The following is a 26,968-nucleotide window of genomic DNA, read 5'->3' on the forward strand; positions in this document are numbered from 1 at the left end:
GTAGACTAGGTTGCACCACCACCTGGTTACACATGTGACATGGAGGTACGCACATGGAGGAAGTTACGGCAGCTAGGCTAGAAGCCGCGTATAAGGCGGCCATTTTTCTAATGCCGATGCCGATATGGTAACGTGGATTTAGGGTCGTACTCAATTCTAGCGCTTGCGATTTTTGGACCCATTTTATCGGAAAAGATGCACGTTAGATTCGGGTAAATATGGTATTTTTCTAGTCGCATTGCGAAAGTTGGATTTGGGAGATAATGTCAAAAATTGCAAAAATGCCAGTACACATTACTTGTGGCATTAGTCATGAGCCAGAATAGGGTGCAAGAAATGAAAGTTGGAGCATTTTCCCAAGCCACAATGTATGGTTCACCATCTTGTGCTCCTAGTTCAGATTAATTGCTGACAAGTATTCTATTTACATTTTGGCTTCTGTGCAGAATTCAAGTTCACAGATTGTGAACAAAGGGTCGCATGGAACCCAAAATATTGAAATGTGTAGATTTCGCTTTGGTCGTTGGGTTTGCCGCAACTTTTCTTTAACATGCTTTTGCCCTACCAGACAGTGTTCAGTTCAATAAAAACTTATTACATCTCATTTGCATGTTAGCAATGTTTGACAGACTTATTGTACCCTTCAAAGTGTGAAGTTAAGACTAGAGGCACTGTTAGATTAGAAAGAAGAGAAAAAAAGGCCAATTGTGTTACTGAAAGCAGAAGGCGCTTTATTTGATACATTGAGCTGCATATTCAACCATCAAACAGCCTATAGATTTGCTGTGGTTTCACATTTCAGTTTCATATTTTACTGAACAGCCTTGCTCATTTAGTGCTGCCATGTTTTTCTGCAGACCTGTTTCTTTGTAGCCAATTGCAGACCAAGTAGTCTTAGTATCAAGGCTCATTTCCTTGAACATTGAACAGATCAATAATTCTATTATGATCTATTGCAAACAGTTCTAAATGTGCCATGCGCAGTGCAGCTTTAGGTACAAAGCAGCCCACGGTTTATGTTGCAGAAGTTGGAAGTGGTGGTCACATGGTGTAACCAGTCACTGGTGTAACAAGTCAGTTGGCCAGGCCACGTTATAGGCCACACCATGGCCATTTTGCCTAAAGCTAGGCATGTGACACCGGATCACCACTTTCATCATCCCAAGGCACTTGCAATTAGTTCGGAGTCCCCCACTATAGCATCCTTAATAATCATATTGACCTTTTGGCACGTAAAACCAGAGAAATGAATTTTTTATGACGTGGGATAAGCCTGGTCCTATGTTGCGATTTCCCTGGGAACTCAGAGCGGCTCGTTTTAATTCTGTTGAAAGCTTAGTGCGACTGACTTCCAGTGTTGCAGTCACTAAACTGGGAATTACTGGTGAGCGGTGTGGCATGACCAGCAGCTCCGCTTTCTGTGACGCAACCTGCAGGCTCCCTCACTTTCAAAGCCAGGCAATGTCAATGTCAATGACAATGGCAATATTGTCACCATCTGTATCTTTACTTATATTTATAAACAACTCCAAAATGGTCAATATTTGAGCTGGTCTCCTTCTTCATCCCTCCCCTGCCCTGATGGACGTGATTCCTGGGGGTGGAAACTTATTTTTCATTATATTAATAAACATTTCAACAATGAATTGGGGCTTTGTACCGTAATCGCTTGGGTAACAGCTATCCACAAGAAGAAAGAAAAAGAGAAAGAAACTTCTTGCCATCAGTATATTTTAAACTTGGAAATTTTAATGGTTTTCTAAATGCAGGAAGTGATATTGGCTCATACTTGCCATAGGACAAGATGGCTAGATTGCATTGTGCAAAATAGCTGACACGAGTGAGATCTAATTTGGCATTTGAATCAGTTCAACTTGAGATAAAGGGATGTTCCATCCAGAGCGTGACTATTAGCAGATCTGTTCTGCTTGGTGTTGACTACATACAGATCTGGTTGTGTCTGATGTCAGTCAAGCATGACAGCAGTGGCCGTAAGTCTTCTCTATCCCACTGTGTTACTGGGAAGCCATTTCATGCTTTAATGTTATCACATGGGCTATTTTTGGAACTTATTATGGGCTATTATTGCAACTTAGCATACCTGGACTTAAGAGAAATACAATTTATTAATGGTGCTTCCAATAAAAGCAAAGATTACAACTTTTGACATTTGAATACAGTGTGCTTAACTAAGCTGAAGTAGAAATAATATCGGTACTAAACAAACTGTCAGCGAGTATGGCGTCTTCTTTATTTTTCCAGTTTTCAAGCTATCTTGTGCTATAAGCTTTCCTTGAGCCATTGTCTTCAGTAACAATGTGTGAGCAAATTGGAACTTTATTTGGAACTGTCGCTAGATTTGTATTGTAGCCTAACCAATGCCTGCTTGGTGTTAAGGAAGCATTCAGTAGAGCCCTTCATCTCGTGCCTATATTGTGGAAACATCTATGCAGCTTTAGTTGCTTGCTAACCATCGTGTTACAACAGTCTCTGTATCTCCTCAAAACAAATGTATTTGAGTGCACTCTTTGTGTCATCTTGATCTCTAAACCAAAAGTTGTTGTTTTGCGCAAAATGGTTTGTAATCATTTTGTCATGTGCATCCATGTGCGTGGCACATGAGTACACACAGTGAAAGGCAGAATGCCCAGTCAAGCAAGCAGGCTACCTTTCTATGTTTAAATTTACGTAATTTTCTTTTCGCAGTATGATTGGGCATAGAGCATAAGCAGTTTGCCATGTATATATATTTAGCTCGTTCTGCAAGTTTTAAGCTGCAACCACATGCAATGTGTCTGCAACATATTTTTAGCACGGCATCACCTGGCACCAGTGCATCCATTTCACCTTTCGTGATGACCACACCGTTAGTCCCGGCTCAAATGTGTTCCACCTAGTCACCAATCCGAGTATCTACTTCTGTGGTGCACGTTTTGACCGAAGCAAGTGTTTGTTATCATGTGGTGTGAAATGAACACGTTGAGGCCGGGCGACGCCGTGCCAAAAATACTTTTCAGATGTGTTCCACGTAGTTGCTGCTTCATGCAAGCCTCACCGTGAGATAGCTGACATGTGCACTTTTCATGTGGAATTTGATAGATTGCCCCTCAAAGCCCTCATCTGCCACGGCAGGCCCAGGTAAAGGAACCACCTCAATCAAGCATCCTTCCCCAATTCCCCTTTCGCAACTTATTTTGCTCTGCTAGTGCTGCTTGCTTGAATGTGGTTGCTGGCTGGAATGAATGTACTCCTTTGCTATTCAATTTGCTCGAGATGTCTGCTTTTACTTATTTTTGGGCTGTTTCATTTTATTTGCTTAAACATAATCATTGTTTTTCACATCCTTAATTTATTTGTGCATGCAGTTTCTTTTTCTTTTTTCCTGGTGTTCATGCTGTCTTCCATGTTAGACAGGGTACCGATTCTTAAAGTGATGCCTGAACAGTACTGGCTTATATGAGCAGGCTGTTGGCATTGTGTACACTGCTAATACACTACAGTCACCATCGTCATAGAAATTTGTGGGAGGTATAGTATTTATCTACTTTACTTGCTAGAGATAAGTTGAACCATTTTTGCAGTATAACCCTACCGATGCGGTCTTTGTTCATATGTGCAGTGGAACCTCGTTAATTCGAAGTCTGTCGGACCACAAAAAATCATCGAATTAACCGTGTTTTCAAATGATAAAAAATGGACGAAAAACGAGAAATAAACATACTAAATGTGGCTGTATCAACACTGCACCATTATTTCGCCTGAAAAACGGTCACTTCAAGTAGTCATCGATGCGCGACTGCTTGGCACGGTAGTTAGCCGTACCGTAGGCTGCGTCCTCCAGTCTGCTTACAGTGCGCAGCAATTCACTGTTACCACTGCTACACTCCACAAAACTGCACACAACATTCAGCAACTCAATGACTGCAGCTAAAGCTGGTGCTCGGGCGGGCTCAACATCGCCTTCACCTTTATTGGAAGGCCCGTTGTCACACATTTCTCCTTCCAAGTCGGCATAAGACATTTGGACATCCAAGTCCCACGCTCAAATATTCCGCAAAGGTCAATCCGTTGCTCTTGTCGCCGTTTTCTTCATCGAAGTCGGTCATGCATGCACACAATGACTCTCCTTCATCATCCAGTGTGCAGTTGGCATCAGATGCATCCATGGAACTGTCATCTGGTTGCTTGGAAAAATCAACGTGCATAAAGCAACGCCTGATCATATGTCCCTACACCTGCTTCCAGGCGTACACGATTAGGCAAATGGCACCCAGTAGGTCCACGGAATATTGTTTGCCGTTATCATAGCACAACAAGATCGTTTTAAGCAAATGGCAGCGATAAATCTTCCTCGCTTGCAGAATAATGCCTTGGTCCATAGGCTGCGATACAGCTGTAACATTCGGTGGCAGGAAGACGAGCCTAACTGCTGTCAAGTTCTGGATGTTGGCGTGGGCTGGGCAGTTGTCGACAACAAAAACAACTTTTCATCCCGTGCCAGCAAACTTGCGATCAAGGTGCCTCATGTACTCCTCCAACAGCACTGCCGTCATCCAAGCCTTTTTGTTACTTCTGTACAGCATGTCATCCTTAGGAGGAAGTCGTGTTTTCTTGAAGCATTGAGGCTTCTCCATTTTTCCGATGATCAGCAGCGGGAGTTTGTGACTGCCGGACATATTCGCACCAAACAGAACGGTTATTCTGTCCTTTGGTTGTTTTTTTCGTGACTACCACATCCTTTGGGGCAAATGTCTTCGTTGGCAGCATTTTATAAAACAATGCAGCCTCGTCCGTGTTGTAAACATCGTCCTCCGCGTGCTAAAGCAGTGGAGCCAATGTATGCTTTTTCCAATTCTCGACAACATTTGGGTCGACGCTCCCGCTTTCGCCGCACACTGTCATGAACGTCAGGTTATTGCGGTCTTTAAATCTGGACAACCATCTGCTGCTGCTCTTAAATGCTTCAGGGCCCAGTTGCAGTGCAAGCACATCGGCCTTTTCGTGCAGCAGTGTGCTGTTCACAGGCAGGTGTGCTGCATTTGCATGCTGAAGCCACTTTATCAAGGCGTCTTCAATGCCTGGATATGTAGGAAAACGAATCCTTGTCCGCTTCGTCGAATGCATCTTCCCGCAGGCCTCGAGGATCTTTCTTATTCTTCAATATCATCGAAAGGTCGATAAAGGAACCTTGTACATTTCCGCCAGCTGTGTTTTGGAGCTCGTCCATTTTTCAGCCTCCTCAATTAGGCACACTTTCTGGCAGAGAGTCAGAGTTCTGTACTTCGGCATTTTCTTAACACCAACACCGCGCACGTGGTCAAGAATAACTAGCAGAGCACAGAACATGTCTGGTCGCAGCACTGAACAATCGAACCACTACGAGCAGCGCCTGCCACAAGCTAGACAAAGAAACAACGGAAACGGAACCAGAAAAATTTCGACCTAGCGGCACCTGGTTGTTGCTTTGTCAACTAAAGCTAGCCTCTAAAACCGGCTGTAGCACTGTGCAGATCGCTGAGGCACAACAAAGCACTGGAAACAGAAAGTTGATTTAAAGTGCTGCCTGGCTGCCACTCCGGCAACTATACTGGCCTCAGAGACTGGCACAATATATTTTGTGTGCGTGTGTGTGTTGCGGATCACGGAGGCACAGAAAAATCACGGAGGCCATGATTTAAACTGACGTATTATCCGGCTATGGGCACGATGGCTGTTCAAATTATCCTGCAAAATTTGCATGCAAACTGTTGGGACCGCCGAAAACCTTCGAATTACGTGGGATTTCGAATGAACCGAGTTCGAATTAACGAGGTTTTACTGTATTCTTCCTGGCTCATAATATTTCTGATGGCTGTGTGATAATCAAAGTTCATTACAGTTTCATTTGATACATTTTTGGCTGCAACTCTTTTTTCTGTGGACTCATTAAAAGTGTATTTGAGAGGTTCTGCTAGACTTTGTATTGGTAGCGTCAGTATGACATGGCCCTTCTGCCCAAAACTCAGTCACTTAGCTTTTTTGAGGCCAGAATGAGTGGATAAACATGGAAACCTTTGTGTACAGTGGTTTATGCCTGGAATGATAGTGTAGAAAAAAAATATGAAATGGGGGACTATAAAACACTCGGCACATAATTTAGTTGCTACTTGGGATAGGCAATGCTAGAAGTCAGATGGAATTACGCACTGTATACTTGCAACTTCCCATTTATTTACAGCCATTTCCTACAGATTGGTAGAGTAATCTCATCTGGAAAAACATGGATCTGTGGCTAGACTTAAAAGGAGCATTGACCCAGAATGTTGTACTTTGCTCCTTGCTCTTTCTTTCTTTAGTAGGTAGCTGCCAACATTGTAATCACGGTATCGAGCCTCAATATTGCTGCAGCATGCTACAAAATATGTACTATGTTAGTGTAGCCGCATCATCACGAGTGCAAATTCTGATGTAACTACCCCCCCCCCCCTCTATTTGTTCAATCTTGGCAGCTTGCTCTTTCCCAGTACTTTTTGTATGTCTTGCGTTCCCCTAATCTCACTCAAGCAGCATCTTGGGTTGCACAAGTGAAGCAAAAAGGAAGGACCCATATGGCTCGACGCCCTCGTTTCAGCTGCATTCCAGTGTAGTGGATGCACTACATTGGAATGGCTGGCACATCAGTAGTCTGAGATGCCACGTGATTGCCAATTGATCTCATGATGTTATAGTAAAGGGACACATCTTAATTCGTTATTGCGCACAGAAGCAGTTGATATCTTTTCAAAAATCAAAAACGAGGACACATTAATTTCTTATTGTGCACAGAAGCATTTGGTACCTTTCCAAGCTCAAAAACAAGGAAATTCAAAAAAGTTTCTCAAGGTACTCCTTTAATAGGTTCATAAATTATCCTTGTCATGGCTTTAGGACTTTCCGCTAGTTGATGTTCCACTGTGCCTTTTCACAGGCCTCACCTTCATGTCTCAGAAAATTTTCTTGCCTTTGTACATAAAGGAACCTTGCAGTTGCAAGCTTTACTGCAATTTATATTAATATTAACATGGCCAGCAATTAGTAGATGCTTCATCTAATAAAGGAAATATGTGGTTATCATGAAGAAAGGCAAAAGGTGTAGAATGAAAATATGTAGGTAATTGCAGATATTTTTTCTTCTTTCTTTTTTGAAATTCGCTCCTGCAATTTACACATATTGTCATTGTCATCAAGGAACATCATTGTATCCGTTCGATGTGGGAACATTTCACTGAAATGACAAGTAAAAGTTTTTTTCAGCACAAACGTTAATGAATGTGTGGGGTTGCTTGTTAGAAAATAGTGGAGTATAATTTGAAAGTAGAAAGTGATGTTAAGGACACAGTGTCACTAAGGGTAATGTGCGATTCTCGGCGCCATAATTTACAAGAAAAATGTGGTTTCGTGCCTTTTCCCATGACATTGCCTACAATGTGTGTAGTTGGAGAAAGAGGCCGTTTTTCACTTCAAACCCTTGCAGCTTTGCTCACTGAATTTGCTATGCCACTAGAAAAAAATACTTCCACAGTTATAGTTGTACCACTTCCATTAGGCCATGGTAACATTCATAGACCCACAATTCCTTGCATAATCCAAACGTTGGACATCTGAAAATTCGTAGAGGTAACTACCAGCATGATTTGGGAATAGACAGCTTGAAAAGAGGAAGAGGCAGAAGTTGTGTACTGCCTGTGTTCTCCACTTCCTTCTGTCTCTTTTTCATCTCACGCTGTTCATTTTCCAATTAAATAAAAACGAATGTGTGCCTGTTGTTTGTTGTTTGCAGCAGTCTTCACGTGTATGCACTCTTTTGTGTGTTCCTCTTGCTGAAATGCCTCTGACTGGAAGCAAAACAGCAGAAACGCTACTTGTAGCAATGCTGACTGGCCACATATGTAGCTCTTTAGTGCTTTAAAAGTGTGGCCTTTGAGCACCACCACCACTGCACTGCTTGCTTGAACCAGAGCTTGAAAACCCTGCTTCACGTGTTCTGTACCCCCACACCATGTTGCAAAATACATTGTGCCACCTTTGCTAGAATAGGGTAAGCAAAGTGGCAGCAAGAATAGCAAAAGATTTGGAGAGACAGTGAGAGAAAAAAGAAAAAAAATATACTCCACGTTGAATTGATGGCATTTAAACACGCAGCCAGTTTGCAATCCTAGCAGACCATTGCATCAATATACGAGGGTAACCCGGTAACGGGGCATGGTGACAGTTGCCATACACTGCCACTCGCTCAGTATGAATCTCTTTGGAATTGTGTCCCCTGAAATTCAGAAAACGGATCACTGTGCTTCAACCAACTTTCCCAGTGGATGCCTTTCTTGTTTAGATGCTCTAGCTAGTGGTGTTCTGTTTCTGTGGTGCCATATATAGAACACAATTTTTATATTCTGCTAAAGCTAGAGATGTGCACTTATTTTGATGCCTATCATGTACATCTGTTCTAAATTTACAGTGCCAATAATACAAATTTTATCAGCGCACCTGATATATTATTATACATTTAATTAAGTGAACCTGAGAAACCGCTAAGTTTGGAGCAAGGAGTTTGTGCGTGCTTATGCTTGTTTCTATGTGCTTCGACAGACGACATTTGTGTCCCATGTATGTTGGGACATGAAATGTCCTATCATCCTTATCAGGCAGAGGCACCTTCTAGAGATATCTAATTACTCCGGTCTTAGAAATATGGTTATAAAGGAAGTTTTGGTTTTGGGAGTGTCACTGAGATCTCTACAGGTAAGCTTCCCCTCTCACGCAAAAGTAGAATGTGGAGCATTGCAGCTATCATTATGTCTGCACCAGTTTGCACCAGTTCCTCCACTAGCTAGTCATCATCATATGATGCACCATTCGAATGTCAGGGCACCCAACACAACACTCAACTAAGGCGTGTGGCAGAGTGTACATTTACAGTGTACACTGGTTTATGTCCCACTCGGCATTCCACATACTCGTGCTGTTTCTCGCACCTGACTGGCAACAGGTGCGGTGCTCACGGAGTTGCATGGCTTGCTTGTCTCACTGCTTAGACGAAAGACCTACATCGGCTGCTGTTGGCTGAAGGGGATGCTTGGAAGCAGGGCTATCTTATCTACCAGAAAATGGACCTCATCACTATGGAAGAGAAAACGCGAAACAGCGAATATACGAGCCTGGAGGAGTTCCATGCTGATGCCCAGACCATTGTGCACAATGTTGTCATCTATTACGGCAGTATGTATGCGGTTCTGTTCCTTTCTATTTTTTTCTTCCTTTTCTGTAGTCCTCTTGCATGCTGGTTTCCATTTCTTGTAGCGCAACGGCTCTGTTAGGTACAGTGCTCACAGAATGAAACGTGACATGGAGCATTTAGTAGAACCTTGCATACATGCAAAGTACTCGAGTACCATGTCATGTTGCTAGGAATCTGGTCACCAAAGGTGAAGCGTACTCCGATTTAAGTGTACATGCCAAAATTACGTTGGTGTGACATGAACTGCAGGCAATGAAAATGAAAGTATGCGCAGTAGTTGGCCCTAAATTCACACGTTTCATTCCTTGAGCACTGTACATGCATGTTGTCGGTACACTGAAGTCGTGTTATAGTTAAGTGAAAGGGGGAGCTGACATTACTTCGGTATATCCATTACTTCATTATATCCATTTATGCCATTTACTGCAATGTATGCACCAATGGGGTGCACAATTTTAAATATGGAAATATGAAGACGCAGCCTGTGGAACCGCTACACAGCCACGGATACAACAAAATTTGAATAAAACCACAAAAGAATATTTGGCGTGTGCAACATGCGACTTAGCACCTGACACGACAGCCTTTAGACAGTTGCCTTCTGTTCCATTATGGTGCTCTTTCACGTCCGCTTTTCACTTGTCTCGTCACGTTTGAGCAGCACATGGCACACAACGCAGCATTCCGCTGTGTGATCAAGGAGGCACGTGAACTTCGCTGTACTGGCTTGGCTCAGCCGGCCTGTGGCCTCCAAGATTGCGCTGATGCCAATGCAGTCTCGGAGGCCATGCCCAGCTGCACCTGCCTGCGCAGAGGCATTCCACGCAGTAGAAGTGGATGCACTAATCTTTTGCACTGCTGCATGTAGGCGTGCAGTGTGGCATGACTCGCGCATCCAAGCGCATGCAAGAGAAAGCAATCAGTAGATAAGCGCAATAGTGCGCTACTGCTGTTGTGCACAGATGCTTGTGCTACATGCGCCAGTGAGAAAGACCACTGTTGCTCGACAACGTATTCGATGCAGGAGTTTTGGAACTACCATGTCTGCCGCATACAACATGCCTGTGTGGGCGCCTTGTCTGGAAAACAATATGCGATGTCGACAAAGTGCACCGAGTGCTGGTAGCTTGGTATGCACTATGCTTTCGACGCTTAGTTTGCGTTGAAGCAAGAGGCAGCACAAAGGTCAATTTGCTCACTGCTGCTGCTGTGCTTCCTCACTCCAGTGTTTTGGCAGTGTTTCCACTGTCATTGAGGGAGTTGTGTTCATGTTTACCTGTGCGTGCATGCCACCATGCTTGTTAATTTAGTTAGTGAGCGAATGTTTACAAGTGTATATGGCAATAAAACTGCTATCCTTACTTCATGTAGCTGTCTACTAATTTGCTATCCCAATTGATTCTTCTCCTCTCGGGTGGAACTGCGACATTTTGGAGCACAATTCTTTATATTGAGCCTAAAAACTTAAGGCACTCATGGACATCAAGTTATTAAAACTAAAATGATTCATAACATTGAGGATTTCGTTACGTTAAAGTTCGTTACACCAAGGTTTTAACTTTATTCCGGTAAACGAGATTGAACTGCATAATTTTTTATGCTGAAATGCAATTGTCTTTTCAGTACCATTAGAAAATTGTGCATCTTTTTTTCTCAAGAGCAAGGCATTGAATATAGTAATGCATTGGGTAGGTGGCACTACCATGTTTTCATCCAAGGCATTGTTTCCCTCCCCCTCTCTTTATTATGCAGTACACAGTTGCATGGCCGACATGGCCCGACAGATGTTGCGTGACTGCAGCTACGACTTGAATGAAATGCGGCAGTGCAGCGCCTGTTACCGCATGTCCAACGAGAAGCGTGACAAGTACTGGTTTTGTCAGCCATGCGACCCGCCACACGATCTGGTATTTGCCAAGCAGAAAGGTTTTCCCTACTGGCCAGCCAAGGTCATTCGTGTCGATGACCAGTGCTACGACGTTCGCTTTTTTGGTGGCTACCATCAGAGGTTCGTACTGCCTTTACACCGGTGTGCATTTGAGATGTCAGCCGCAGAGGCCACTCTCAGCTGACATAGAAAACTTTTTATTAGCTTTGCTCTACTGGATACATTGTCGTTAAGGTCAAATGTATGACATAAAGTACCTATTTTTCATAACCCAAGAAAGCAGTTAGTATTGCCAGTCCCTCTGTGTACAACTAGTCACCCGTGTGAAGGCAACAAAACAAAATGTTGGCAAGAACTTGAAAAGATCTTGATAGCGCCAATTGTGCTGGGCTTTCCAGGTTAGATTGAGACTATATAAAGGGTGTCTGCCATCTGGGAAAACCCGAAAATTTTCAGGGATTTTGAGTAGTCTGGAAAAACCCTGGGAGAACTCAGGGAATTTGTGCTTCTATCAGGGAAAATTAGCTGGAAATTTATTGAAAGGGAACGAAAGTTGCGGTAATGCTGGCTCGAGTAACAGACGGCAATCGTGACGAATCGTCTTTGACGGCCGTTCATCAGCATGAGGAGTTTACAGTGTACAGTCAACAACAGACTTTCCGGATGCCCGATAATTCAGACGGTTTCGTGGCACCACCATAGAGTCACTGTATTAGAACGTCTGAACTTTTGCACGTAAGAACCCTTCGCCATCCGATTCTCCTGACTTTTTGCTGTGACCGCAGGTCGAAAATAGCATTAATCAAAGCCATTACCACTGCCGTTTTAATTACCTCACCGGCTCGAACTGGTGCTCTCTCACGCAGATTCTCTGGAAGTCATAGCCACCACTGTGGCAACGCTAGGCTTAACTGCTTTGACGCTCGCTATTAAGCTTCTTGCCATTGGGCGCCGTATTTTTCATTGAAAAAATCTGCCGCTGTTAGCAATGGCATTGACTCCGCCTTTGTGGAACTTGCGATTGGCTTCGAAGCTCGGAAAGCACTGTGCATTGCATAATGCCGGTTCCCGAAAGTCAGCTTCGCCTCTGTACAGAAATGTTACTTGGTGAGGCATACGCAAAAGTATTGTGGTGAAGCATAACAAGCATGGGAAGGGGCAATTGCCACGGGACACAGTATGTATTCTTTAATTATACAAACGCGCACCCAGTATCTCTTGTCACAGTACGAGCACCGATATGCGTAATAAATGTACTGGCAGGCCTTTTCGAATGTGCCAGAGGCCATTTGAGCTCTTAACGGCAGTAAAAGGCATGCATTCATTTTTTCGAATTGCCCGATTTTACGGACGTTTTCGCGGGCCCCTAGGGAGTTCAAAAATCGGACATTGACTGTAAACTGACCAAAAGAATCCTTAAAATTTTTGTGGGGCGAACGTGCGGCGGAAGGAGGACGAGAACAGAAAGGACCTACGCAATGAGGAATGGATGGGAGAGGAAGCGTGCTGTTGCCGCTTTGAAGGAGCTTGAGCTCAAAAAACAGCTTTGGCTGACGCCGAGATGCAGGTGTCCCTCGTACAAACCAAAATAAACCTTTTAAAGCAGTGAAGCACAACACTGAGGCGTCGTACGCAGGCTGATAGTATGTCAGGACAGTTGAGGTTGACTTACGAGCTATTGAGAGAGTATCTCAATTATGACAAAGTTCGGGCCTCATACCACTGAGTTTGCTATCAGTTGATAGAAATAGCTCATATTCGAAAATACTTGCTCCTGTATGCATCTCCTTTTTATTCGTATGTGAGAATGTCCGACTCGATTTGCAAATTTTTTCGAAGACATTTTATTTGCTTTGCATTTTACTAACCCCTCCCTTCTATTCTCTTTTTGAATAAAATAAACACTACTCCTTAGTATTCAAACTGAATTAAATCGTTTTTTTTAACTTTTTCACATGCTTACTAGAGAGTCACAGCATCAGGCGATATGGTTTCCCGTCTTGACATAAAATATAGTTCTGCGTCGCTCAGGAAAACTTGCAAAGGCACTCTGGGAGAATCTGGAAAACTCAGGGAATTGGGAAATGTCAACTTGGTAGACACCCTGTATGTAGATATTCTACATTCAAACATACAGCTTTTAAGTTCTAGTCCTGAGAATACTGTGTTTAAGGTGATAGCCAGTTAGAATGATGCTGGTTGTGCACACCGACTAGTAGGTTATTGCTTATCTACTTGTAATAATCCACCAGATGATGTACCCCAACATGGGATTAGGAACGCCTCAACCTTTTAAACTGGTGGCTAGTGGAATCTGCCATTACCGATGTGGTAAAGCACAGGCTGATGTGTTGTCCATTTGCGTTTATGTGAAAGATCACTGTTGAGACAAAATCAAGCTATACAGTGATCAGACATTGTGAGCTACCGTTACTGCTTGAGAATTGTCCTATGACACACTGAAAATAGGCATTTTTGACTGGAGATAATGTGTGTTCAGTGTATTCAGTGTCCCCCAAGTTTTGAGCCAACAGACTGCCAGTAAAGGGGCCACTATTGTGCTCACCATATGGATTAGGTTCGTGCATGCTGACTAGTCAAGTTTGAATTATCAGGCAAAGGCCAATTTTAGGATCAGAATAATGGAAGTTTAGACCCATAAAAATGCATGGGCACCAGCCAGCACCTTTAGTTGGAAACGAAATAACCGAAAAATCCAATTAAACATAGTCTACTAGTATAGTAGATCTTGAATTCTATGTCAAATAGCCGAAATTCGAATATCGGATAGCTTAATTTATTGATGCTTACAAATTTTTCAAAATGTAACACTGCTGTGCTTGCTCAGGAGGCTAGTCACATTAGGCAGCAAGAATGTTGCTAGCTCTGAGTAACTTAGGCACCTAGTAATTGAGATGTGTAGTATGCTCTACTCTTATATAAGGGAACAATAAATTGATATGCCAACACAGACAACTGCTCAGTTCGTATCGAAGGTTTGGAAAATATTATTTATTGACAAAATGTCTGTCGAATGAAATCGGGTGTTTTTTTCCCTATGAAGCTAAAGAAATAGAGAAGTTACCTTTTCATGAATACCAATGTTGTTTTCTTTTTAATGGCAGCCCTCTATTTCTTATAAAGATTTGCTTTCCAGTTCAAGGGGGGGGAGGTCTCAAAATGCCAGGCCTAGTTTCATCAACATTAACGTGGCATGACACAGCTGAATTTGCTAGAACATTCCTCATAAGAAAAAATAGCAAACAAAATTGCTGGGCACATTTCTTCTAGCTGTGCTCACGGGTGGCAGCCACACTGATTGCTGGAATCAAGCGAGCCAGCTTACTAATTGTGACGTCATGACGAATCCACCTCCTGTGTAACTGAAACCGGTTTAAAGAAGCAACAGACGACATGGGCCCAGTCAAAAGTGCCTGCGTCATCTGTTCTCGTAATTTTCGGTCCCATTATTGTGCGGTTTGCTATATATCATCATAGCAGCAAGCTCGGCTAAACACATTTTGCAGCTCCAATGTGGCGACAGAAAGAGGCCTTGACTTGTTAAACGAATAGTGATATGACTTTTTCAATTCCTCATTGTTTCCCTTAATCCCAACCTTTTAATCTTTTGTCCCATTTTTTTGCTGTCTGTCGTATAATGTTGCAGCTGTCAATCACATGGTTTTGACTGGCTGTGCTTGTTCCAGGGCCCTTGTGGACAAGGCGAACATCAAGCCAATCACAACAAGCCTGAAGGTGATCGCAGCCAAGCGCACAACTGCCCTCAACAAAGCATTGGACGAGCTGCGCAGGCATCAGCAGCTCCTCGAGCAGCAACGGAGAGGCAGCAGTGGCCATGCGGGCGAGGGCACAACATCAACTAGTGTACCACGAAAGAGGGGCCGACCTCCACGTGTTGTGCAGCCTTCTCCACCTGCACCCACTCGCTCCATTTCCGGCGATGAAGAGGAGGAGAAAGATGAGGATGATGATGAGGAGGAGGAAGAAGACAAGTCTGGTTCTGAGGAACAAGAGGAATCTTCTGAGGAGGAAGCGCCGTCTTCTTCCTCACCCATGAAGAGGCTTCGACTGAAGGTTAGCTGTTGCTTCTTGTTGGCTGCGTCTGCAGTGTGGCTTAAAAAGGTAGCCGGCTTGTTGCCTGAAAAGCTGGCTTAACAAGCCAGTGCCTTGTGGATTCCCTACTGCGGTCCAAGGCCACTTTCGATCGTGATCGAGCCCAGTCCGGATCAGCATTCTCAACCGCGATGGGCTCCCTCTCACAGGTTGCAAAAGAAGGCGCCAGTCGCGACAGAGAAATTAGATCCGGATCATGATCAAAAGTGTTCCGTGTGACACTCGTATAACATTTGTGAAAAGCTTTGAGACTTGCAGCTACATTTATCAGCCTGTTATGCGGTCATAGGTTGTCAAACTTAGTCATAAAAAATGCCCACCTTGATAATAGAAAAATATCAAGTTGGCGTTTGTTGTGACTTAGTTTGACAACCTGTCACTTGGCATCAGAATGACCTAAAACAGCGATTTTTAGCTTGCTACACACTGTGAACATTCAAAATCAATTACGTGCACTGTATGTTGCCGTGCGAGTTGCTGTTAATTTGACAATTAGGCCTTATACAAAGATCTTGGTTTGGATATCATCAAAAGTATTTATCATAGAAAAATATTGCATTTTTTGAAATTGGCTGGTAAAAAGACATTCACTGTGTAAAAAAAAATTCATTCAAATTGTTTAAAAATAGGTCTTTCTTAAAGTGCCTCGTCCCACACTTGGGGGACAAAGTGTCTAGGGTCAAGACTTTGAAAATACGGGTTTCGCATCATTTTATCTTGCATTTGAAAAGGGGAAGATTACAGGCCTGCTCTCATCAGCTGCAACTGTCTGGCCTTAAGGGGGGCTGTCGTGGTCGTGAAGAAAGTTTCTTGCTATCAGTGATTGGATGATGCAAACAGGTTTGGGGATTGAAGAAGTGAGGGAGCAATGACCATCGAGATTCCAGGAATTATTTTCAAAGCAGACTTTAAATTGCATTTGACAGTAGTGCCAATGCATTCCTTTAGTATGGTGCTGTGTTGATAGTACAGTCGAACTTGGTTATAATGAACCTGGCTAGAGCAAATTACATTTTATATTGAAGAAGAAACATATATATCTGTTACGAAAATACAAAAAAGATATATTCCTTATAACGAACTCTACATCTGGAACTCCATGTGCTTATGACTACCAACAAAACATGCCAGCCGAAGAAAAAAAAAAAAAGAAGAGGATACTGAAGCTTTGCCTTTAAGAGTAGAAGGCGATAACATTGAAAGATCCCCAACTGCTTCTCATGCTTTTGGGCAAATGCAGCTTATATCCCCCCAATGTTTACCGGGAAATGCCGGCGGCGCAATTTGTGCACGAAGGCGAGCTTTCTGGTAGAAACGCGGCCTCTTGCGTGGGCCGATCTTCTGTTGTTGTTTCGCACTTCTGTTATTTCACCTTGAGAAGGTTTAGCATAAAAGGCATGTGCTTTCGCTGTTTTGTTTCATGACATTTGTTTGTGGGCCGTCATTTCAAAATTCTGAGGAATAACTTTAAAAAGAATGTAAGGCAAGGTATGAGCCAATTTAGTGCCGTATAGGATATGCGTGGTTCTCGATGATTTTTTGCAAAGAGACAGTCAATGCAGGACACCGACACCAGATTTTCTGCAACACGGGGGTTGCAGAAAATTTTATCGCTATCCCTTATCACTATCACACTTAAAAACAAAGCTCTAATGGAGCAGGAGGGCAGTTGACCATGATCACATTGGGCAGAGAGGGCTCACTTGTGCGCCAATCACATGAGTGCACACCAAGCCTATCCAGTCCATGTGATCCTCAATTGGTCTTAGCGCAGCTAGCCCCACGCATATACATAGCACTTTATTCCTTGGGAGCGAAGACTGTGCCAGTCTCTTCCCTCACTGACATACCCAAGTGTGGCCACACATGGTGACATGGCTACTACCAACATGCCCTGAATGGCACCAAATTATTCCTTGTAAAGTGAATGTGTAACAAAAGTTCGTAATTTGTTATATGCGGGTCCAGCTATATCAGGCTATTAGATGTACGTGTATTGTACTAATTGCAATGCATGTTGCAATTTGTTATAACTGGGTTCTACTGTACTTGTGCATACAGTTGAATTCCTTGCAACAAAATGCACGGAACTACCAATATCTTCCATCAGTGCTTACCATTTCTGTATGCTTTGTTTCTCATTGAACTGCATTGGGAAGCTGTTGCTGTCACAGTGGCATGGCCAAGTCTGGCATTCTCCAAGCCTTATGCTGTGTATGCCAAAAGGCTTGACGTTTTTTGCTGTATCTCTCATACTGCCATTCTCTAGCCTTAGTCGTTGTTTTACTTTAGTCCTTGTGATCTGGTCATGTTGTTCTTTCTTACTTTCCTTCCCTTCTTCCCATCTTTTGCTTCTCTATTTCTGTCCCCTTCTGCCTGAAGGGTAGGCAGGCATGGTGCCCCCTTTCAGTCACCATTTGCCAGCCTGCTCCTTACTTTTTTGTCTTTCAGTTATATATGTTTTCAAACAAATAATAATAATAATAATAATAATAATAATAATAATAATAATAATAATAATAATAATAATAATAATAATAATAATGTCTGCCAAGACAGGTTTCTGCAAAAGTGCCTTGATTGAAGTGGGAATGAAATGAAAAATGTTCAGTCAGCTATGCAAGCTATGACAACGCTTCATAATAGTGCCATGGCATTTCAGCATGTGCAGCATGACTGTTAAAATGTGCTTCACACAGCACTTGTGCTTACTTTGGCAGTTGAACATATCTAAATTATGCATTCACATTTGGTAGATGATGCATCATGCCTTGCTTCAGGCCCTAGAGTTGTGACTGGTGTTCGAAGTAGAGATTTAGGTGAATTTACACATTGAAATGTACCCGGCACTAATCTGCCATTTTTCTGCACAAGACTTCTGGTGGAGCAATTTTATGTCCCACCATTACAATGTCATTGTTAAGCAGCGGCCGAGCTTTTCTTTCCAGGATGAATCGTCTTCAGAGGACCACAATGTAGTGTCATCCTCCTGCCAAGAATCGCCCAGTTGTAGGGTTTCCACATCAACACAAACACACCGAAAGGTTTGTTTACTGCTTTCTTTAAAGAGTGGTTGATTGAGACAAGGTATTAATGCTTATTATTTCTTCTCCAACCGCATGCACACAGTAAAACTGAGGCAGGGTGTCTACCAGCGGGGAAAACCGAGAATCCTCAGGGATTTTTATTAGTCTGGAAATACTCAGGGAATTTGTGCTTCTATCAGAGAAAATTAGCTGTAATTTCATTGAAAGGGAACGAAAGTCACGGTAATGCTGGCTCAAGTAACGGGGAGGAATCGTAACGAATAGTCTTTGACGCCATATTGTCGGCTTGAGGAGTTGCCAATGACCGACTTTTTGGACGCCTGCTAATTCGGACGGCTTCGCTGTACCACCACGTACCCCATAGAGCCTATGTATAAGAATGTCTGAAATTCCAGATGCAAGAACTCCTCGCTGTCCAATTTTCCGGTCATTTTGCCGTGACCGCAGGTCCGAAATGCCAATAATCAAAGCCACCACTACCTCCATTTTGATTACCTTGCCCCCTTGAACTGGCGCTATCACACGTAGATCCGCTGGTAGCCGTAGCCGCCACCGCTGCCACACCAGGCCTAGCTGCTTCGGCATTCGCTATTAAGCTTCTTGCCTTTCGGCGCCGTGTTTTTCATTGAAAGAATTCGCTGCTCTAAGCAATGGTACCGACTCTGACTTTGTGGTCCTCGCCATTGGCTTCGAATCTCGGAAAGCACGGCGCGTTGTATAGTGCTGGTTCCTGAAAGTCAGCTTTGCCTCAATACAGAAATGTTGCGCGGCGAAACATACGCAAAAGTATTGTCGTGAAGCATAACAAGCCTGGGAAGAGGAAAATGTAAGGGAAACGGTATGTGCTCTTTCATTGTACAAGTGTGCACCCGCCATCTCCTGTCGCAGTACGAGCACCGATATGCCTAATAAGTGTACTGGCAGGCCTTCAGAAATTTTGGATGTGTCTACGACAAGTTTAAGGGCAGCAAAAGACATTCATTTGTTTTTTCTGACAGCCTGATTTTTCCGACGTTCTTGCGGCTACTAGACAGTCTGAAAAATCAGACGATGACTGTACAACTGACTGAGAGGATGCTTCGAAAGGTTCGTGGCGTGAACGCACAGCAGAAGAAGGACGAAAACAGAAAGTACTTACGCATTGAGAAATGAATGAGAAAGAAAGTGTGCTGCTGCTTCTCTTAAAGAGCTTGAGCTCAAAAACAGTGTTGGCTGATGCCGAGATGCGGGTGTCCCTAATACAAACCAAAATAAACTCTTTAAAGCAGTGAAACGCGACACTGAAGCGCTGTGGGCAGGCTGAGAGTAAGTCAGGACAGTTGTGTTTACCAGCTGTTGAGAGAGAATCTCACTTGGGACAAAGTTCGGGTCTCGCACCAATGAGCTTGCTATCAGTTGATAGAAGTAGCTCATCTTCGAAAATATTTGCTTGTGCATGCATCTCCTTTTTATTCGTATTTGGGAATGTTCGACATGGATTTCATCTTTTTCGAATATATATATATTTTTTGCTGTGTACTTTACTAACCCCTTCCTTCTGTTTTCTTTTAGAATAAAACAAACACTACTCCTTGCTATTCAAACTGGATTAAGTCGTTTTTATTTTTAACATGCTTACTAGAGAGTGACACCATAGGGGGACATAGTGTCAAACCGCCTTGACATGAACCCAAGTTCTGTGTCACTCCAGAAATTTTGCAGAGGCACTCGGGGAAAACCTGGAAAACTCGGGGGAATTTGCAAACGTCAACTTGGTAGACACCCTGTGAGGAAAGTGCAGCTGGCTCTCAGTATAATGCAAGCTGCTGATGCATGTGAATGCACACATACACCAAGATACAAAACAAAGAGAAACTAGAGCAGATTATGTTATTATGATGAAGACAGTGTAAGAAAGCATTTTATTTACAGTCCATGATTTTACGATCACGTACGACGCTTTTATGCTTATAAGCGATGCCAAGAATTTGGTCTTCAGGCGCCAGTTTAACAGCAATGCAAACTGCACAGCTGCAATGTCATCACACCTTCAACCAAAATTTTCTTTGCTGTGAAGCTGCATCGAGGAGCAGTGCATCGAGAGCAGAAATAAACAATTACGAGACATACAAAATGGCATTGTTTCTCAAGCTTTGCCTTGGGCCGGCAGTGGTGCTGGGTTGCTTTGACAAGTATTTGAATGTTGCCATATGCAGTTATTCACACGGGCTATCTCACACGTTCCGTGGGTTTGTAAATTAAAGCATGGGTTAGATGCAGGGGCAAGTTATATGCATGAAAGCGTGGTATGTATGCTATGGCATGTTTGTGTGCTTACGAGGCAACCTGGCTGATATGCAAACTGTTTATGCAGATGCTTGTGAATGGTGCTTTCGTCTAGGTTTACAAGTAAGGCTTCTCTGGAGAACAGAAAGCAAAGCAAATAAAAATGATGCAACAGCACTGTACCTACATAGTCGCAGTCAGTGCTTCATCAGTTCTGTTAGGAGTCACTTGCAACGAACAAGAAAAGTATCTAGTGAGAAATTCTGTGGTGTGGATTTTTCTTTTTATATGTGGTTGTGTTCTTGTTCAGTTATTTTCAAGCATTATTGCATAGAAGCCTACATGATGGTAGCACATGGATGGATATTCACTGCTGGAAGACTGGGTCTTCAGTCTACACTTCCATCATTTTAGTTTGTACTAGCAAAATGGCTGCTGCATGTGCACGAGGGCATGCTTGTTTGGGCAGGACGGAAGAGACGGGTCGTCGAGTCTGTAAGGAAATGTTTCTGTGCTTTGTTTCTGGTACATACAGATGCTTGCTGGAGTGAATAAGACGCCAACCTTGGAAGAGGCTCCAGCTAAGTGCGACTGTGATACCAAGTATCGACAAGCCTTCAGGGAGCTTCGGGAAAAGCTGGAGACCAAGTACAGAGAGGAGAAGGAACACCTTGTGCAGCAGATCCGGGAAGAGGTATGCCTCTGCGTACTGCCTCTCTGGTGTTTGAATTGTGGGTAGCACATCACGAGACTGCAACAGCAGTGAGTTTGGAGTGATGGTGTTTGAAGCATCACATTGGTAGCATTTCTACCCATGCATGCACAGAACTAGATTCCTGCTTGTGAAAAGCCCCAAATGCCACCTGCATACTGTGCACTTGATGTCTGTCCACCATCCTAAGACCAAGTAAAGCTATTGTTCTAGCTTTTCAAGCCTAATTGGTTTTCTAGATGGTTTTGTATGACAAAAATCCACCCATGAAACATGACTTTGTGGCATCATGTCCCCGATATTGCTGGGGGGGGGGGGGGGCATAGGCTTGTAGGAGCTGTTGTTGCACAGCCTCTACTTTTGTATTTAAATGTTGAGGGCATTGGTTTTACAGAGACGTTATGGCAAATAAGTTCTGCGGAAATATGCAATGTGGAGGAAGTATTGCGAAAGGAAAGATTGCCCTCCATTCGAGAGCAGTGTCGTGCTACTCTTGGTGGACGCCAAATTTTTTTGGCAGAGCAGTTTTACGTCTGCGTCCATAATCTTTTGAGCCCTCAATTGTTTGAATTTTTCGCGGTAAATGGGGCCAAAGTAGCTCAGTACACATGCACCTTGACGTTTTAAACTACTGCATAGGGTCCCCAAAACATGGGTATTTTAAGCAATGCTTTGGAAAATAAGCAGTGCTTCAAAAATTTTGAGGCTTTATTACTACTCGTCACGAGAAGAATCCATACAGAGCTTCACCCGCCGTGGTTGCTTAGTGGCTATGGTGTTGGGCTGCTGAGCATGAGGGCGCAGGTTCAAATCCTGGTGATGGCGTCCACATTTAGATAGGGGCGAAATGCGAAAGCACCCGTGTGCTTAGATTTAAGTGCATGTAAAGGAACTTTATGTGGTCAAAATTTCCGGAGTCCCCCACTACAGTGTGCCTCATAATCAGATTCTCAATCAATCATTTCAGTCATATCCTATTTCAATCAATCATATTTATTTTCTTTGAAAAGTAAGAGTGCAGGACTAAAAGCTCAAACAGCTTGACGAGGTCCCAACCCCTTACAAGTTCGCAGAACAGCAAGGTGACAGCCAGTCATACATTAGAATTGCAAAGTGAACAAGCATTATAGAGTGACAAGTAATACAGAATGAAAGTAACAAAATGGCAAACGATAGCACAAGCAAAATGGTAGTACAAGTAATCAACAACATGAACAGCAGCAGTGAACAAGAACAGAAAAAAAATGGAAGGCGTGTACTAGTTCTTCAAAGAACTAAGCTGGCAAAAACGTTTGATAAGACAGTTTTGGTTACATAAAGGATCGAAATCTTGTAGGTTCAATATGGTTAGTAGTGAAGGTAGTGTGTAAGACAGATTGTTCATCATGGGAAGTTCTAGGGGTAGGTACATACCATAGCTCTTTGTCTGGTCTGACGAACACTTGTATTTACTCGCTGTCTTGCCGGATAAACTGCATCATGAATGCCAAATTTAGCGAAATTTTTAATACAACATCAACCTATAATTTTAAAAACAAAACACAGGAAGAATTTCATAATTAGAAAAATGGAGTTCTGTGGAGTAAGTATAATGTACATCAGTATGGCTCTTTTCTGCAGCAAATCTAGCTTGTGCAAATTTGTCGCACCAGTTGTGCCCCACACCAGGATGCAGTACTGCATGATAGATACCACTAGAGCATTATATCGTATCTGCCAAGCATGTATCGTATATCGTATTCACTGCCAAGCACGTATCTGCTTGGCAGTGAATTGCACTGCAAGCTGATAAACAGAGGGGCTAGCTGATGTTGCGCTGTCATTGACATTGTGCACAAATTCTTAACCCTCACCCATTCATAGTTGCAATTTATTGTACAGTACTGACCAAGCAGTCGGTACCACTAGTACTTAAGATTGGAGATGTGTGGAGGTATTCACTAGCAGTGAATAATGCCAGAGCATGTGTTTGTTTTCATTTTGCAGGCAAAGCAGGGTTTCATTTTTTACTCTTGGTCCTGTTTGAAGCTCTGCTTTTGATTTGATATTTTTGACATGTCGAGGTTGGGTTAGTTGGTCATTCAAAGTAAGGAAATGAAAATGAAAAAAAAAAAACAAAAACAATAGAAACCAATGATGTCTTTCTTCACATCATTGTTCCGGTCTCCTATGCCATTTTCCTATGTCACTTGAAAGTTTCGGTCATGTCTGAAAGCATTGCAAAATGTGCAGATACTTCCCAGTTGTCACTTGATGAACAACTGGCACCTCTCTGGAAAGGCTGAAACGGTGAAATGAGAATTGAAAGTCTGCACATGTGCGACACAAACGTTTTAGGGGCGTTCAAAATGAAAACATTTCTGCCAGTCCTTTGTCAGAAAGACGTTGTCAATTTGACAGATGTGTAACTAATGCAATCGCTTCCCCGCTGCATTTCACCTTTTCCTGAGAGGCATCGAGGTGTCAGTGAGTGCTTGTGGTGTTGAGTTTTCTGAATGTCTTCTTCTTCTTTTTTTTGCACTTTCTTAATTTCACTTCATACCATGAACCTAGCACAACAAGCTTTGTCAAAATCAATTTGCACTTGGTGACATGCAGGTCCAGAAACAGTGTGAAGCAGAGAAGCTGAAGGAAGTGAGCGGAGTGCTGGAACGCATGCGGACAGAACTGGAGCAGCACAAAGCTCGGGACAAAGAGGCCCGCGAACAGGAGATTGTGAAGCTGCAGGAGCGGCACCGGCAGGAAATCTCGGAAACCAAGAAGAAGCAGTGGGTGAGTGTCCTGGCCAGCTGTGCCACAGCGTTTACCAAGTGGTCTTAATCTTACTTCCTGCCGTTTCATCCCTTTCAACCTTATACCCTTGTCACGTGGGCACCTGCAAACTCCGTTCAGCATGAAACTACCTAATAGAGATTTACAACAAGGGAGTTGTGACCGTGTCACATGGCACAGTACGAGCTTTCAAAGGGAGCTACATGGGACACAAATGGCACTGTTGCGTTTATCTTCGCATGCAAAATTTCACATATGTAGTCACTCTTGAAGCAGTCTATACCTATAGAAGAGCTGTGAAGTACTTAGCGCAAGAAAAATGAATCTATACATAGTTTCTTTTTAACTCTTTCGTTACTATGCCTATTGATCGCCGGTGATTGATGCTTTAGATTGCCAATTTCGACATGTTGGAGCCGTTTCTTAATTTTTAACGGACCTTTTTGCAAAACAATGTACGTATGTTGTAGCGAAAAAAGGTGTGGCTGGAACGTTCTGCCGCGCTCGAGAAGAAAGCATGCCGCCCATGATTATGCTGCGTTAGCATCAGAATTTTGTAGTCAAATGACTCCCAGCAAGTCAAGAATTAAATTATACCGCCGGCTTTGCAGTCCGACAGTGCTGAGTGGTGATAATTAACCGAAAATGATGCCGGTTAAAATTTTTTTAGTGCGGTTTTCATTGTAGCTGTAGCCACCTGCAAGTGAGTAGCAGATATATTCGATAAAGACAACATAGTTTAAAGGAGTTTGCGGGTGCCCGTGTGACAAGGATATCGGCACACTATGGAGCTTATTTATCATGACGAAATTGCAAATAATTCTTGAATTGTTTGCAGCAGTTGCAGTATAGAATGGCAGACAACGCAAGGTGGTGATAATTCATAATTATTACAAACAGTGCAAACAAACCAAGATGGAAATTAACGTGCAAGTGCAGAGGAATGTGGACAGTTTTTTTCTTCTGTACTGTCACCTTTTCTTTGCATTGGAACATGTCTTCCGTCATAACAGTGGAGTGGCCTCCCTCGTCTGAAGCAAGAACATGCAACTTGCTGGTGGCAAGCCATTCTCTCGAAGGCTCCAAACCCTAGTATCACTCGAGGGGTTAGGTTGCTGGTCTTGATACAACTTCTACATACTCCAAGATTAGATACATTAGGTCCCTACTGCCTATATTTGTTAAAAATTTTAAAAATTACATTCTGGGGTGTCACGTGTTTCTACCATGATCCGATTATGAGGCACATCATAGTGGGAACTCTGGATTAATTTTGACCACCTGGAGTTTCATGCAACTAAAATTGAATACACAAACATTCTTGTATTTCACACCTAGTGAAATGCAGCCACCGCTGCTGGGATTTGAACGTGCAACCTCGAGCTCGGCAATGCAATGCCATAGCCGCTAAGATACCGTGACAGCAGACATATTCATACTTTTTCTGTTAGGCTTTTGTGTCTTTCATTCATCTTTGTCGTGCTGTTTTAATTTGAAAACACTTTTGGTGTTTGTTGCCAAAAGTACAAAGTCCAACGTGATGTCCTGTGGTAGCTCTTGAATGGTGCAGGGGCCTTGAGGTGCCCGTGCATTGGATAGCTCATTTATGATGACTGCCCGACGCTTAGCATTTAATCTTCTCTACTTGTGCACAGGAAGATCGCACAGCAATGCCAACCACAGCACATTATTCTGGAGGCTGCAGTAGATGTTGCTTCGTAAAGCCGGCTTGACTTGAGGAAGAGGGCAATTTTGATGCGTAGTTGATGGCATCGGCATGCACAACAAAATTGACTGCCTTGCAGCGCTTCGTAACAAACTTGCAAAGCATCTCGGACATGGGGGGGAGCATCTCCTCAAGCAAGAATTTTCCAAAAGCATTTTGTGTCAGTGGAGATAAGTAGAGCTGCAGAGAGCAGCAAGAAGTACTCCTTAACGCTTTCCTCTAGTTTATGTTTGACCTAGCTTGCGGACAACTGGCACATGCTGTTAAATAAATCTGAGGAAGCTATTGATACCCAGAATTGTTATTAACTTGTTAAACATTGTTGACGTGCACCAGTCTTGGTCACAGCACACATGTGACCGTTTCTGTATGCCTTTTGGTTTTCACAACTCTGCAGGGTTTACTTTAAACATGGCTGCATTATAACACGGGTGCTTGCACTTACACTTAAACACAACTGCAAAAGTGCGTTATGCGACTTTGTTTTGTTTTCGTCATTCCTCTTTTTGTGCATTGCGTGTTTGTTTTTCATGCTGTGCTACTCACCGAACGGCGGCGTCTGCTACTCATGGGCTGGCATTTATTGGTCATGTTGGCGAGTAAAGGAATCTGATTTATTCAGCCTACAACCATTGCCTGTTTCTGTGATGTCATGGTGGCAATCAAAGTATGGTGGAAATCAAGTAATTAAAGGCTGCAGAAAAGCACACATAATCTTTAGGCAGATATTCCAAGTTCTCTGCCTTGTACAGACAAATTAGATGTGACACAGGTGTTTGCAAACGTTTTCTGCTGTGAATTAGGCATTGGTGTAGCATGCCTGAAAGTGGTTGATAGGGACCGTTTCATTCGTGAGCAAAAAATCATTGTTACTTATGGATAAAAACAGACAAAAGGGGCTGTATGCAACATATCTACAAGAGCAGAACAGCCAGAGGCCATGATGGAAACCAGCTCACGCCCAGAGCCCAGATGCTCTTCTCAGTTTCTTTTGTCACCGGTTTTTTAAGATTCTGTGGCATCGCAACAATGCATTGTTCCAGTACTCTTTTTACGTAATCGGAGCACATCCATGGCACATCTGTGATCTTATATTAACCGTAACTTTCAGCAATTAAAAAGATAATTATTTCAAACAAGTGTTTTCACTGCTCAAATTTAGCGTTACTAA

At 43.0% G+C, this 26,968-nt stretch overlaps 1 protein-coding gene across 5 annotated transcripts in view; it reads left to right on the plus strand.

The window, feature by feature from the left end:
* LOC135900275 (zinc finger MYND domain-containing protein 11) overlaps nt 1-26,968 on the plus strand; it is a 106,655-nt gene that overhangs the window by 71,882 nt on the left and 7,805 nt on the right. For 3 of the 5 annotated variants that reach the window (XM_065429718.2, XM_065429716.2, XM_065429719.2), the window contains exons 6-12: nt 3,100-3,138; nt 9,051-9,234; nt 11,006-11,261; nt 14,849-15,236; nt 18,224-18,319; nt 21,123-21,281; nt 23,898-24,071. In XM_065429718.2, coding sequence (XP_065285790.2) covers nt 3,100-3,138; nt 9,051-9,234; nt 11,006-11,261; nt 14,849-15,236; nt 18,224-18,319; nt 21,123-21,281; nt 23,898-24,071 — 1,296 coding nt within the window. The remainder of the gene's footprint in view (nt 1-3,099; nt 3,139-9,050; nt 9,235-11,005; nt 11,262-14,848; nt 15,237-18,223; nt 18,320-21,122; nt 21,282-23,897; nt 24,072-26,968) is intronic. The other 2 variants (XM_065429720.2, XM_065429717.2) reach the window with 2 other exon arrangements.

This window comes from Dermacentor albipictus, chromosome 1 (genome assembly GCF_038994185.2).
Source record: "Dermacentor albipictus isolate Rhodes 1998 colony chromosome 1, USDA_Dalb.pri_finalv2, whole genome shotgun sequence".
NCBI lineage: Eukaryota > Metazoa > Arthropoda > Arachnida > Ixodida > Ixodidae > Dermacentor > Dermacentor albipictus.